The following is a 16,175-nucleotide window of genomic DNA, read 5'->3' as shown; positions in this document are numbered from 1 at the left end:
CTCAACTACTCCTATTCCTGAACCTTAAAAACCCTTAACTATCCCTAAACTGTACCCATCACTGAACCTTAAAAAACCCTCACCAACCTTAAAGTATGCCCGTCAGTGAACCCTAAAACCTCCTCAATGTCCATACACTTCACCCATCCATGAACCCTAAAATCCCATTACCTCTAAACTCTAGTCATCCATGAACTCCAAAAAACCCTCACCACCCCTATATTCACACATTCCTGATAGATAAAAACCCTCACCACCGCTGAACTCCACCCATCACTGAACCTTAAACCTCCCTTTCTACACCTGAACTCTATCCAGCCATGAAACCTAAAAATTCCTCTTTTCCTCTAATAAACACCCATCCTTAAAACAAAAAATAACCCCCCACTACTCCAAAACACCACCCTATTTTAATGTAATTTTGTATTTTCCCTAAAAATAGTTTTGCCGTAAATTTTTTTCCCAAGATTTTGGTTTACTCAAATGTGGTTTCTCAGTTTTCGTACTTCTATTAATTCATATACATTATCGTGCAAGCATTGTATTGTAAAATCAATAGGTTTGTTACCGCTATACGCTCCTGAGGTGGGCACATTTTTGACATTAGACATGTACCACCTGAGCTTCAATGCCAGTTCAGGTCCTAGAGGAGCTACGATTATGATCCCCTGATTCAGAATCCCATTCCCAGCTTCTGACAAGGTTGGGACTGCTCCCACGCCCCTTCTTGTGCTCATGTAGGATACCTGGCTCCTCTAGGGATGATCCACTATCTGGAGTCTTCATGAAGTGGAACGCTTCTCATGTTGGAGCAGTCACTACTCAGTAGACAGAATCCTAATATTGTAGTTGAGAGTAAGTGATCTGGCCTAGAACTTTCAGTTTTGTTAATACAGTAGTATTGTTTTTTTAAACCTGTTCCTCTTCTGAAGTCTGGGGAATGTGATGTGTCCCAGGCCATAGAAGAAGCTTTGGAATATGGATGTAAGGAAGTCCCATGGATTGGAATGGGGGCCGAGGTAGGGAAAGATGTAAGATTGGGAGGGGGGGGGGGGGGGGGGGGGGTTGAACGTATCGTTAGGACTTTAAGTATTCAGGCTCGAATGGAAGTGGAGGATGAGACAGAATCCAGTTGGAGAGATGTAGAAAAAGGAGGATGGTTGCATGGCGGTAAGGAATGGGACAGGGTTGGTAGGAATTGTGGTCGAATAGATGGGTGTACGTTGCAAGGCAAGGGTGGCAGATAAAGATTATTTTGTATGAGGTGTGTGTGGTTTTAGAAGAGATGGAGGTGGCTGGTAAACCTAGGGATGGGGTGGAGGGACAAAATGGACGGAGGAGTTTTTAGAGGGTTGGTTAAGTTTAAATGGAGTGTTGACATGAACAGAAGGGGTTGAAATTATCCATGACAGGTTAAATGGGTGAAAGTGGTTAGGGTGTTTGGCTGTAGTTTGGAAGCGATTGGAAAATAAACGGATGGAGGTGTAAATGGAGGATGGATTAAAGGCACTGCAAAAATCAGACAGAACATAGTTCCACGTTGTTCATTGATTTATTTCTGCACGAACTCTGGTTTTCCATGTCCATAATGATAACAAGCACTGAAGGCCTATTTTAAATAGAACATTCAGTTTTTTTCTTGGCTTGACACTTCTTACCCCTGTCAGCAACACACCTGAAGTCAAACAGTCAAAGAGACATCTAAATGCCCGCTCCGTGATCGAACAAGAGCTGTGATAAGATCTGGAGTGTGAGGAGTGAGTGATCACAGATACAGCGAAGAAAACACACTAGTAGAGGTCTGTGGACCCCATATTACCCAATTAAAGATTTAAGCTTTCTGTGTGACCCAGAGGGCAGACCGATTTCAAGCAGTGAGCGTTGGAGAAATCTGTCCTGTTGCTTCAATACATTATTTTCCCACAATAATTCCGCAATAAGCTTGGAAGACATCTGTAAACCTGCAGCCGACTGAATGTTAAAATCAGTTCCAAGTTTGGGAAGCTGGCATGTCCAGAAAAATATGGGTACGCCATACTTTTATTTTCCAAAGACTGAAGGAAAGCAAGAAAGAACAGACACATAAATTGCATATTCAGCCTACAATCGCTAAATAAATTCAGAAAATTGAAGATTTCGCTATTGCAGTGTTAGTGACTAGGTTTCAACCTCTACAGGAGGACTTCTATCAAAAAGCATGTCTTCAAAATTCTGAATGTCCTCAGTGACTGAGGGTGCTGCGCTCTGATGCCTGCATGAAGTGTACAGAGAATATCCTGAGCTATCAGCATGTGTTAGGTTTCTGTGGGAGCGGAGCAGCTCAGAACTGGACGTAGGACAGGACGACATCACCATCAATCTCTATCGTGTCGATGCGTTGAAACTCCCTGAAGCGGTGGTCAAAGTTGAAGAGGTGCTGTCCATTCACGTACACCTTGAATCGGTAGTTGCCACAACGTACAGAGATCTGAAAAGAGAATGGAAAGTTCTCTGAGTTTAAATGAAGCAGCTACTTAAGACCACAGATTTAACATGCTCTACCTATGCCAATTCTCCTATTGATTGACCTAATAGACGTGGAGATCCATCTTAAACTTCCCATCAGACTTTGTCTTTAGTAACTCTTCTCCCGCCTTAACCAGCCAACAGACCTAACCCTCAGCACTGAGTCAAGGGAGGCATCACAATCCTTTTCTTATAATAATAATACAACCTTTGGGCCCATCAGAAAGAAGGACCATCCAGTGATCTACTCCAGACTCCTTTGATAAAAGGAGATTCAGATCTTTCAGACTTCATATAATCATGCAATATTCTTCTTTACTCATCTTTAGTGCTACATTCAAGAGAAGAAGCAAATCCTCTCCTTTCCAAACCATCTAAACCCATGGTGTACAGAATAGTTAAAGTTATTTTCTTTGTGTTCAACAAACCCCAAGAATAGGGACCGACAAATTCCTTTACCATGATATTCCCAATTTTAAGGGTTCCAGAAAATTATTTTATCTTTACTGCATAATTTTTATTCACACCAAGCCAATGGCAGAAGTGTGTCCTGGGGACATGTCTGTCCATTCCATACTTTCAGCCTGATTAGAGTGGACTGTCTGCTCTATTAGCTGTGACTTCCTATATTGGTTAAAGTTTGCCACCTATATTGGCTATCAATTTACTACCTCCGTACCAACCACGAAACCTCAACGGAGTAAAGGCATGCATAGTGCACACCCTCTATGCTTTGACCCCCCCCCCCCCCTCCAAGCTGTGTCTTCCTACTGTCTCTCATTTTTCTGCACTGGCATTTTTGGTCAGCAGTTTTTACCTCCTCAGTCCAATCATATTGTTAAGCTATGTTTATGTTATGTTATAAGGAACTTCTAAAGCGCACGTTCACCAAACGTCTTTTGGCACTAGAGGCAGGGCAGAGATGTGGCTCAGTCATACGCTTGTCTGAACAGCCATGTTTTGTGCAGAGTTCTGAATTGCTCATGGGAGGTTGCTGCTCTTATATTTACCAGAAAAGAGTTACAAGATATTCTATTATTCCTAAACTGGCCCACAGTCTGGTTTAAACACTGTGTCCAGGAATGGCTTCCACAGGGTGACAGTTCAGCTGCTTTACTTGATTTGATCTGTAGGGGTCACTGTGAGACAAACCATTTCTACCCTGCCAGGAGGCACTTTCAGTGTTGACCAGCAGATGTCACTTTAGCTAACATTCAGCACTGTAGTTTTTCTAATAATTACAGATAATACTGCCTATATCATCCCAGCTAAGAGGGAGGACTTTGTCACCATTCCACGTGTAGCATGATCACAAAGTACTGCAACATTATGGTTTTCTATTTTTTTTTGTACTGTACCAAGCATCCATGTTTTATACTTACATCAAAGTACTGTCCCGCTGAGAAGGGGTTAAAGGAGCACTCGCGCTCCTCGTTTCCCCAACCTCCATTCAGGAAACTGTTTCTCACCACGCAGTTCTCATTCATTCGTGGGTTGATGTGCAGGGCAATTTCCTTGGAGTATCCCACCATGAAGTTTACGGCAAACCTGAAAAACAGTAGATATATCAAACGGAATATCAATATCTCAGCAAGACCATTAAAATTTCAAGTGACCTGTAATCCACTAGATTACAGAAGGCATACATTACTGACAGAGGTTAATCTTTTGAGGAATTTTTGACAATTTGTGATGGCTGAATAGAGACCTTTGAACTGGCCAATATCGTAACTTGTGTGCATCACTCCCATCACTGTCAGGATGTGGAAAAACATCCCCGTATCCATGAGGACTGCCTCAACGCTGTTCCAATTTAGGAAAGGGAGGAAGACCCACCTCTTCAAAGAAAACTATGTCACAATGTATCAACAGTCCACAAACCAGCTACCTTCCCTTTCACGTGTTACCTTTATGCTTGTCAGTGACCCTCTACAGGGCTCCACTGCCTTTTGGTCTAGTTTGTCCTATAGAAATACCTCATAGCACGTACCACATACCATACCACTATCTATAATACTGTTAACAAAAAACATATTTTTGTGGAACTCTTGTGCACATTAAAGTAGAGGTAAAGTTCCTACCAATCCTAAATATGCCAATATGTTTATTTGTGTGCTTGTGTGGTTCACACTAATCTCTTAGTTCTCTATTTTCACTTACTTTGGTCTATTTTGCAAGGTTTATGTTCCAAATGTGCTTTATAAATAAGTAGTAAAGTCCACGCGAAAGGTGGGAAGTGGGTGGCTTGCTTTGAGGGTTTGTGAGCGGCCATTAACTCATGAGATTGTGGGCATTTACAAACTCCTCACTGAACATTTCCCATTGTTGACATAGGTGGAGATCTTTTGTAGCAAAGGGATGAAGGTAAATCCAGGAAGAGAAGGGGAACAGAACACTTGCAGACTTCGTGAGGGCTTGAGCGAAAAGGGTTCTCCACAGGGAAAAATGTTTTCCTTGTGTTGAATTTTTTGTTTAAAAAGTGCAGTTGTACAGGGGGGCACTCTTCCTCCAGTGTAGAATATTAGTGTACAAATGTGCTCTAGGGAGACGGCAAAGTGCAGAAATGTCATTTCCAGGACTACACCTGGCTACCTCAGCCTAGCCAGCTATCCAGGCAAATTATTGCCAGTGTTTATGAATTCAACAAAGGAGTAAATCTCCACTCGGTGGTAGCAATACTTCTACTGATGTAGAATCGGTCTGCTACATGTACAGCAGTTTATTAATTTAAACATCGTTAACGGTTCACCAGCGGGGAGGGGCTAGCCAGAGGGATTTGGTTTGGCGTATGTTTTCTAGAAGATCCATGCCTTAATGTGCTGGAATACTATGATTACTCGCATACGTTGTGTTGTTGAGTGTCTCGCTGCTGCTGAGAGACCTATCAACATGACACATTCTTAACCATGAGACGCTGGAACAAATTTACAAAGAGTTTGCTGGGTTTAGGTGCCATGCAGGAAGAGTAAGTCAGTACTTCGAAAATTGAGTACACTGAATGATAGAAAAATCCTTGTGAATCAAGCCCTCTGATTTGTTTGTTGTTTAAGGATGTCTGCAGTCATGGTGGAATGATGAAAAGCTGCTTATGTATCAAGGCAGGCTCATTTCATAAAAACCAAAAAGTCCGTTCAGGTAATGTGGACACCACTCAATGGCTAGACTTAATGAAAGATCCTGTGATCTGGTTCCCTAAGGCTTCTCACTTCTTCTCCTTTGGCATGAAGAACTCTTGAAGAAATTCAGGGACAGGCTTAATACTTAATACTTACCAGCTCGGGCAGGCTTTAGAAAAAGCACTGATGATGCAAAGACATTTTTTATTTTCTTTCAATGGTTTTTGCAGATGTGGGATTTTACAGCTTTAACACAGGCTTTCTTGAGTCGCAGGATAATTTTACGTCTTTTTTGCAATGATGTATGAATTCTCTTGTGCAAGTGGGCTACAGATTACTTTAATATTTGGTATACCGAAGCGTATGGGTTTTATGCAACAGATGCCCGGGGTCAGAAGAGGGAAGGTTCGTAAGCCAAGCGCCTAGTGATTTCTGTACCTGTTAGCACCCTGAGGAATGAACCCTCGCACTACAACAGTCCGCTTCGCGGTCATCCCACCAGAAATATTGCCTCTGTATGGGATTGCCTGTAAGAGAAAAGAAAACAGTTACATGTCAGCTGGCACTGCCAGGGAGATATTTCATAGGAGCATGTTGGATGCGGAAAGGAACGAATAGTTCAGTGCATTGAGTATCTAATTTAAAGTTGATTGCATGCTGAGACAAGATCAGGCCTCATCTAGAAATGCTTGATTCATCAGTATGGGGACAGATTTGGTTCTCTACTGATAATGCCTGAGGAGAAGGTGGTAGAAGGAGTAATATTTAGGATTCTGCTGGCAAAGCCGGAGTGGGGGGGAGGGGAGTGGCGGGGGTCAGATGGAAAGATTCACATGTGGTGCTCAACTACAAATACCTTCATGTGATAGTGAACAATGTAGCTGTCCAGATACCCACACAGCAAGAACGGCAGACTGGTATATAACAAACACACAGAGAAAAAGGTGTAAAGCTCTGACAGGCAGGCGAGATACTTATACAGATACAGCGATTAACAGATGATAAATAAGTATATGTTGGAAGACAGGGCTTAGATAGCTCTCCTAAGAGAGATGCAGAATTTTCAGTGGTATGTAAATTTTGTGCTTTAGGGAGACTTGAGATACATGATGAGGCAAACTAGGCTAGTCTTGTTTCGAGGGCTGAGGGGTCTGCCGCTTGTCTCTAGTCTCACGCTTTCATTTGTAGAGGTGTAATTCCAATTGTGACATATGGCAGAAACTTGATGAGTGATCACCTGCTCAGAATTCCCCGTTAGTGACTAGTTGTGGGGGCAAAGGAGACATCTAGATCTGTGAGTAGTAAAGAAACACTTCTTAAAGAAGTGGGCACCACACAAAAAGCAGTAAGGCTTGGGGGAAGGTTGGGAAAGTGGTCTTTTTCTGCTTCTCTCATTTACACTGAAGCATAGCACACTGTCACACATGTGGAGTGGGATGCTGCTCACTGATCTTACCGGATTGTAGATAGGTCCACCCATCACCTGTAAGGTAAATGAAAGAGAACATTAGGAGAATAGACAAAGAGTAACAGCAGTTACACAAGACTCAGCTGATACAACCCTACTGTAACTTAAGGCGCTTTACATACAACCCTACTGTAACTTAAGGCGCTTTACAGAGAGTTGGCCACAGTCTGAGATTCATGATGAGTAAGCCTTCATGTAGAGTGGGAGAGTACATGGTACTAAAAGAGAATGACCATATGCCCCCCTAGGGAGAGTTGGGGACTCTTGCACTAATAAAGGCTTGGCAGCTGTCCCGTCATTGTGAGTTGGTGGCTTTGTGAGACCAGCAAACACTGGGCTAACAGACAGCCATCGAGGGTTGGTAGTTAGGTGGGCTAACAAAGACTGGACAGGTGGATGTCCAAATAGAGTCGGTGACTACCTGGACCTAAGAACGACTGGGATGATTTCTGTTGATAAACAGGCAGTGACTGTTTGACTAATCATGAAATGGCAATGGCACTCCATGGAGAATGAATGACTATGTGAAAATGGCAAAGACTGGGCTGTTTTCTTGCCATGAAGAGCTAGTGACCATGGGATTAATAAAGAGTGGGCCGATGGGTCTCCTTGGATAGTTAGGTACTATTTGAGTCTAACAAATTCTGGGCAAATGTTCCTCCCTGTGGAGTAGGCGGTAATCTTGGACTAACAAATACTGGGTGAAGGGCTCTCCATGAAGAGATGGTGAGTAACAAAAAAGACGCAGCAAAATACCCTCGATTTGTGGTAGGTGAATACATGGCATTAACAACTAGTGAGGGAATGTCCCTCCATGAAAATGTAGCCACTGTATAGTACTAACATAGAGTGGGCAATTGTTATTCCATCTAGGGTCACTGACTACATGGAACCAAGAAAGACTAATCAAATGGCCCCCCACGTAGAGTTTGTGAATATCTTGAACTAACAATGATTGAGCCCATTGCCCTGCGTGGAGTGTAATGATGATGTGGCACCACAAAATCCAGGATTGGAGAATGACTATAGGGAACATGGGGAAGGTGGCAATATGCAGAGATAACAGGCAGCTGTCCAATCTGAAAATGTGGATACACGTAGCCAAGGCCCACTGAAATTTTTGATTAAGACTGAATATTTTAGCAAAATGTCAAACATATGGTACATGCACAGGGTCTATAAACCATGAAGGGGTTTCCCAATTTAGGAACTCATTGGATCTGAATTAGGCATTGCGGCTATTAACGCAGATGCCAGCAAATGAGCAATGAGACTAGAGGAGTTTGTTACATTTAAAGCCGCTCTGGGAAGTCCACAGTGTGCTTGTTTTGTATGAACAGAAGCCTTTGGAGACAGATCTGTCAGTCAGTACAATTCCCAGAAATGGGTTGGATGGGCAGTCCTGCCAGTTACTGGCAATTATTTGCTTCCAACAAAACTCTGAAAATGTTATAGGTTTAGATGTTTTTGAAAAATAAAAACATACTTTCACAAATCACAAACGTCTGCATGTTACACTCCACACCTTCATTTTAACTAGCCAACACACAATTTGTTACCGATTTTGTGGCAGGCAGCAGGCAATGAGAGTAGTTGTTGCCTTGATGGGTGCCAGTAGACACCATTGGCAAAGCTTGGTTACTGTTAACTAGAAAGATCACTTCACTTCATGACAAACATATATGGAAAAGACGTTGTATATGGAACAGGAAAAATTAAGGTATGGCCTATAAGCTGTTCAGGTTTAGGTAAGTAAAAATACAAGATGGTTGATTCGGCTGATAGCAGTGGGTATTGTGTGTGATAATACCTAACACAACCCAAAACAGATAAGGTTTATGGGTTGCATCTGTAATTCTAGGTAGCCGTCTTAAAATGCAGTGGGATCAATTTTTTTATACATATATGTGTGAGTGTGTTTGTGTGTGTGTAAATGTATGTATGTGTGTGTGTATATATACACACACACGCATACACACATTTATAAATAACATATTATATATATGTGTGTATAGATGTATATATGTGTGTGTGTGTATATCATAGATCTTTGATAATATAAATAGATTACTTTTCTTTGGCATTCACATAATGGTTGTGGTCTACATCCAGGTCTGTACTTGTTATATATTGAGTTATCCTATGGGACAGAAGTTGGCTGATACTTGGCAAAAGTAAGTAGTTGGGTAGTACAGAATAGTACTCCTTGCATGCTAGTTGGTGGTTTCATGTTGATAGGCAGCTGATATTTTACTTACAGGCAGATTTCCAGGTTGGTATCCAGGCATGCCCATTCCTCCCTAGGAAAAGAGAGCACAATGACAATGTAATCCCACTTCAGCTCTGTACATCATCTCAATAATTCCCTAACTGACCTATTAACTCATAATTCATATAAAGCATGAACCAGTGTCCCACACTTGAATGTCTGCTATGTGAAAAATAAATGATTGTTCTGTAGACTTTCCTCATAGAATTGCTCTAACATAGTGTAAGGACAAAAAGTACTGTGGTTTGGAAAGCCGTGCCACATTGCTTTTACTCTACTTTATCTGTCCTGTGAGTTCCATCAGTGGACTCAACAATCTCTTCATCCACCAAAGGTGCTCCATGATTTTGATGACATTCAGCAGCAGAGACCTCAAAGTATGTACTCATAATCAGGGGTGGCAACAGTGCCTGGTGCCAGGTGATGGATAACCAGTTGATTCTAAGACAAAGAGCACAGGCTATTTATATTTAACCCTGGTGAGGTGGGTGCAAGGGGGAGGTTATCACCCCATCCCTGTCTGATAGATGCCTATCACCCTAAAGCGGCCCTATTGCACACAGAATATGCACTGTATATTGAGTGGGATGTACATGGGTAATGTATTACCCAAATGTGGTGCGACTGGGTTAGAGTGCGTGAAGTGAGAGGTGCACAGAAGGGCAGTTCCCCAATAGATTGCCTTGCCCTTCCTTATGGATGTCACAGCCTGCACAGCAAAGCCTACTGTATCTAGACAGATTTCATAGACATGTGGATGCACTCCGCAATGCATAGGCAATCTGATGTCACCTCCTTCACCCTGCTCTGAGAAACCCTGGGAAAAGAGCAGACATCTTGAGAAGATAAAATGTGTCCTCATCAGAAGAGTGTTTACATTTTAAAGATAGCTTAGACTTTAGCTGACTCTTACTTCCTGATGTGTCCCAAAGCATAATAAAACATGGTCTTATGTAATAGTATCTGCACTTTTAGAAAATCACTGCTACACCAGAAGAGAGGGCTGTCTGAAAATAGAAAAAGCTCAGGATGTTGCTGTCTTCCATACAGCTGGGCAGAAGCATTTGACTTGGTCAACTAAGTGATATGTGAGGAGATGCAAGGTTTTAACATAATGCTGAAAAGCAAGATAGATACTTTGAAGAATCCCTGATAAACAAGATGGACATTCTTCAGGGATGCCATCATTCAATGGGATCCTTGGGAGAAAGAAGGATTATTTTCAAAACTCATGAAAAGATACAGTTGAAGAGCATCTTGTGTTTTTGGGAGTTAGCTGACTGAGCATGTGCGTGGAGCCACACAGCACAAGTTAAGGTCAAGAGGAGCTATGAAAATGAATCAAGCAGCTGAGTTGGAAGTAGGACTGATGCGGTCCGAGAGCAAAAGCACCAGAGGGCCACAGGTGCACCCGACTAACAGGACAGCGAACTGAAACTGGCCAGAAGCTTCCAGTCTGTTGATATCCTGCACATGAAAGGTTGACCATTTAATAATGGAAAACCTGCAGGGCACAAGGTCTGATATTTCACCCTTTAAATTGGAAAGAGTAGGTCGAGGTGATTAGATCAACACAGGAGGTTCTGCTTGAGGTAAGTGAACAAGCCATATGCCTCATGTGCCCACCAGTGGAGACAACATACAGTGAATGCTTCGCATAGAGCCTTGATAGATCGCTAAGACCAGGTCAGCTCTTACAGCTTTTACCTACATTACATCCTGATACGTTTTGTTGAGTCGCCAAGGTTAGAACTTTCTGCATCTGAAAGACCTCTCTCTGCTGCTGTGAAGGAGAATATTGGGACTGAAGTCAGGGACTTCAAGAAGTATTTCAAAGTGGAAGTCTACCTTCAGAGATGTTTCTATGGCCCTTTCATGTGCAAAATAACCTTTTTGAGCTTTGTTCACCAGGACGTGTTGAACAACTTCCACCTGGCATGGAAGAATGGGTAGACAGGTAATTTGGATGAATAAGGCTTCATCCTTGAAGGAATCTTTGTCATTGGCAGAAGAACACAGGGCATCATCTTGGAGCATCATGGGATGAAAGTCAGAGACAAAGTCAACTTCACCACCGTCCTTGAAGCTGCTGATATGATACAACAACAGCCGGGCACTCCCAAATTGAAAATACTTATGTTTAACATTAGAAACTGTAAGTGCAGTCTGTGCAATACTACTCTTCTAATCGAATCCTGTATTTTGATAAGTCATTAATAGCGAATATCTGTAGGCCTAAAAAGTAACTTGGTCATTGGGGTGGAATTTGGTGCTGAGGGTCCTCCAGGTACCTGTTTTCCCTAGATGCTGTTTCTCTTCCCACTGTACTAATGAAGGCCGGTTTCTAAATGCTTGAGACTTAAGCTGGATGATCATAGAGTGAACGAGAAAAGACTAAAAGAGCTGCTGGTGCATGGTCGACTTAGTCAAATGCATTGGAAATCCATAAATGCCAATAAAGCTTATACTTTTTAAGTTTTCTGCTCTGTGGTTGTCTCCTCTTCACTGTAAAGTGCTTGTTCTTGATGGTAATATTTCTGTGAATGGGTTTGATTGTGTCTGCTTGGTTGCTTTGCAGTTGTCTCTGAATGGATTGCCATCAACTGACTGTTCTTTGATTGAGCAGGTCAGAGGCAGTGTTTTTTGCATATGTGTGTGTGTAATCAGTGCTTTTTTTCTTGCTCATTGTCTCCAATTGGTTATTCTCTCTACTGCTTCTGTATGGTTGACCTGTGATTGTCTTTATTGTGATTCGCTGCCTTTCCTTGGCTGCTCTTGTCTTGCACGGGCTGCCCTGTGTGTTACTTGAGGTTAGGTTGGTCTGATAGCTCCCTTAGGCTCCCCACAGGTTTCCTTATGATACTTACTGGCATCCCTCCAGGCATTCCCCCGGGCATTCCCCCAGGCATACCTCCGGGCATTCCTCCTGGATAGTACTGAGGTGGCTGCCCCATCCCCTAAAAATAAACAATAAAAATTTGTATGCAACCACATCCACCGTACTATGCATTTCATTATAATATTTCCATCCATCATCCTTCCCCTTCAGTTATTCTGCAAGTCCCACTTTTATATGACACAGTTACACCCATATAACTATAACATGTACAAACCTTTCTCCTTCCATAAGCTCTGCTTTTCATAAAAAACTATTGAGAAATGGATGACATTCCTTTTTTAGAGTATGGGGGCACCATTTGTGCCCTCTCTGCTGCTCTGCTGCTCTCTCTCCCAATCCCCCTTTCACAAACTTACCTTCATCTATCCAATGCTCTCTCCATTCCATGCCCATTTTTCTTCATTCCCTCACCCCATGCTCCCTTTCCTGCCACCCACCCTTCTCTGTTGCATGCCCCCTTACCTGCCTTTTACCCTTTTATTCTCTAGCCCTTTGGCTCCCCCTTTATCCCATGCCCCTTTTCTGCACTGCCTTCTTTGGACACTGGGTATGCTTTTCCAACACTCACTTCTCAATCCCACGCTTTCTTTGTCTCCTTTACCTCTCTGAGTCATAAGTCCCCTTTCCCACCATTCACCCCCCTTTCCTTTTACTCACCATGCCCATTCCACCCATGTTGCCTTGGAATCCTCCTCCAATGAAGTTGATGGACTGGATGGTGACATCTCCTTCCACTTGTAAGCACTCTACACGCTCCAGTGGAATCCTGTGCCGGAACTCATAGAAGGGTGCCCCATTCACATTCACCTATGACAGCAGACATATGCTTAGCTGACCATGGTAATATTGTAATTGCATTTGTATTGCGCTTCCTGCTGCTGATGAGGAGTAAAAGCGCTTTTTTGGTGAGTAGCACGCTACTCAGGAACCCAAAAAGAATTAGTGGTCAACTAGTATAGGGAAATATAAAATTAATTTGAGCGCTAGACATTTGAGTTTGTTATTTGTATTGGAAAAGGATAGTGGAGAGATGGAAGAAGGAAAGCTTTGCATTTACATCATGCTTGCTACCCCTGATGAGGTGTGTTAGCACTTTTCGGTGGGTAAAAATCTACTCCAGAACCCAAACAGGATTAGTGGTGAATTAGTATAGGGAAATATGAAATTAATTTGAGCGGCGGACATGTTAGTCAGTTATTTTAATTGAAAAAGGAAAGCAGAGGGATTAGAAGAGGGAAGAGTTTGCATTTATATAGAGCTTGCTACCCCTGATGAGGTGTTAAAGCTCTTCGGCAGGTAGCATGCTACTCTGGAACACAAACAGGATTAGTGGGAAATTAGTGCAGGGAAATATGAAATATATTTGTTTGGTGGATATGTTAGTCTGTTATTTGGATTGAAAAGGATAGTGGAGGGATTGAAGAGGAAAGGATTTAGGATTTTTTGTTTTTGTAGCTCATAGCAGTAGGAGGAGGTTTGGTGTGAGTAAAAGGGAGGTGAAGTGGGAAATGTCAGAGGCAAGGGTTCAGACAGGCTTGAGTGGGAGATCTGAATAGTAAAAGAGGTATCAGTTGATGCAAGGAGGGGTAGAGGAGGGAAGGGTCTAGAAAGGGTTATTTTGGGGCTCATAGTAGTAGAATGGGGTTTGGGATCAGTGAGAGAGTGGAAGTAGAGGATATATTGAAAGAGGTATTGGGTGAGAAATAGGGTAGTGCAACCGAGGACTACTCCTAGGAGTGGTTAAGCATTTAAGGGTCATCATACTTGAATGGCCCAGGGGTGAACTTATACATAAATCTAAGCCTGTGACGACCTTATCCCAAAGATACCCATGTTGGCATAGTCATTGCAAGTATTCTTAAACAAAACCCACATTGTAGATGCTAAGCCAGAACAAGAAACTGAGGCACTGGAACTCCAACTATGCTTAGTTTGTGCAGGTGATAGGCACACCCACTCTTTTGAGGACCAGAACATATTTTTCATCATCACTCTTTGACCCAGAGTGAGAAAGAGAATGGCCAAAAAGGGAGAAAGATGGGGGCGAAGAAAGACTGGAAAAAAGTGACAAATAGAGAAAGGAACAATGAAAAAGATTTTGAAAAAAGAGTGAGGAAAAAAACACAGGAAGTGGAGGATGGTGGAGGAAAGAGGCATGACTTGGATTCGAGACTAGGTAGCCTTGGCGTTTGGCAGCACTGGTGGAAAGCTCCCAAGAAAAAGTTGGAACCACAGATCTCCAAGTGCAATTTCTCGCCAACTGTGAGGAACACGACATACATAAGTGACCAGGATTTTGAAGGACCATGTCAAAGTTATACAAGGCAAATATTGGTGCAAGCAGACTTGGGATCACTTAGTTGTGCCTCAAAAACAGGCATTCCCCAGCACAAATGTGCATGTTCCCACAGTGACTGCTATTTAGAATAGAAGGTTTTGTATCACAAAGAAAGGAATATTCCATTGTTTGTGCCTCCGGCATTATTATGAGATCCGTGTAGGGATGTCTTTCTCCCCAGGCATTTCAACGTAAATAAAAATGTGCAAATGCTATATGATCCCTAATACTGACAGTTTTGGTATCAGACAATTAGTTTCATTGATGAAAGAAGGGATTAAAGTACAGGCTTCTTTGTCCCAATGTTCACTGTGTGGCTACTAAGCCACAGAAGTCTGGAGTTAAGGCCAGGGTGAAGTCTTTTGTGTCAAGCCCCTTACCTGGTAGAAGTCATTGTTAATAATGAAGACCAGCTCAAAGTGCTCTCCCTTGCGGAAAGGCATTTCATGCTTTTTCTCTTCTGAACACCAGGACCCGCCCTGGAAGCTGTTGAAGACTATTTTGTCCCTTCCATCGAAGCGCGGGTTGAAGTGGAAGGCGATGTCAGCCCCATCGTATGACCCACACAAGAAATTCACATGAAACCTACGGGAGGTAAGGATAGAGCGTCAACCATCAATTGATTTAATTGTCACCATTTAAAGTTATCCATTTTGACACATAGATTCGCAATACTGTATGGATGTTGAAAAAAGGTACATGATCTGCACTTCTGTGCATGTGCGGTGTAGAGAAGATGATAAATTTAGGTGTTGTTGTGGCAGTCGGGCAGCTTGACAATGGGTAGTTAGGTGGAGATTTAGTGTGTCTGGCAAGTGCTACTGGGATCTCAATTTGGAAATCTGTAGGTTGGATCATTACCTGGTTTAGTAAATAGCTGTTCACCACACATCCTAACAATCAGCACATTAAACACAGGTCTTGATACTCAAACATAACATACTTCTAATATCCCAAAGTCAAGGTTTCATTTGATAGCCGAAAGCACTCTCCACTCAAAGATAACTAACTGCCAATGGACCTAGACACAACTGCAAATGAACATTCTCAGACATCACATGTTAGCCAAAATTATTACACCAGTGTTTCCACAAGACCACACCAAATCCATAGAATTGGCAAAACAGTGCCAATCCAACAGCAGTCATGCACCATACTAAGACACTACACAACCACTCCATTTAAACAAGCTTAAATATACCACGTCATCATGTGCACACTGACACATCATAATTACCTCCCAGGCCTGTGATGTTTATTTTGAAAGCACTTTTGCTACATCGAGCAATGGGCACCGATCACCCAACCCAGGAAAAATGGAAAAGTCCATTGTCACAACCATCCATGCAAATAATTTCATTTTCACTTTATGCACTGTATATTCTGCTTTTAAGATAAATATTGAGAAAACTCTACAAATCGCCAACAAATAGACACAATTGTTTGACTGCTCTCGCAGTTCTGCTCAAAATTGCGCCAAGATATACAATGCTTTATTATGTCATAAGCATGCTTGTGAGCTGCTTGTGAGAACCACATAAATGCCTATCATGTGACGTAACAAATAGCACTGCCTGCAG

At 42.4% G+C, this 16,175-nt stretch overlaps 1 protein-coding gene across 1 annotated transcript in view; it reads right to left on the bottom strand.

The window, feature by feature from the left end:
- Positions 1-1,533: 1,533 nt before the first annotated feature.
- Positions 1,534-16,175, bottom strand: part of LGALS4 (galectin 4) — a 37,035-nt gene continuing 22,393 nt past the window's right edge. The window contains exons 3-10 of the mRNA XM_085625013.1: positions 14,976-15,180; positions 12,915-13,064; positions 12,226-12,315; positions 9,348-9,389; positions 7,078-7,104; positions 6,060-6,148; positions 3,888-4,053; positions 1,534-2,467 (exon numbers count right to left, since the gene is read on the bottom strand). Coding sequence (XP_085481139.1) covers positions 2,321-2,467; positions 3,888-4,053; positions 6,060-6,148; positions 7,078-7,104; positions 9,348-9,389; positions 12,226-12,315; positions 12,915-13,064; positions 14,976-15,180 — 916 coding nt within the window. The 3' untranslated portion in view covers positions 1,534-2,320. The remainder of the gene's footprint in view (positions 2,468-3,887; positions 4,054-6,059; positions 6,149-7,077; positions 7,105-9,347; positions 9,390-12,225; positions 12,316-12,914; positions 13,065-14,975; positions 15,181-16,175) is intronic.

Source organism: Triturus cristatus, chromosome 9, assembly GCF_964204655.1.
Source record: "Triturus cristatus chromosome 9, aTriCri1.1, whole genome shotgun sequence".
Classification (NCBI taxonomy): domain Eukaryota; kingdom Metazoa; phylum Chordata; class Amphibia; order Caudata; family Salamandridae; genus Triturus; species Triturus cristatus.
Note: the sequence above shows the minus strand (reverse complement) of the source record. Positions and strands in the feature narration are given on the sequence as shown.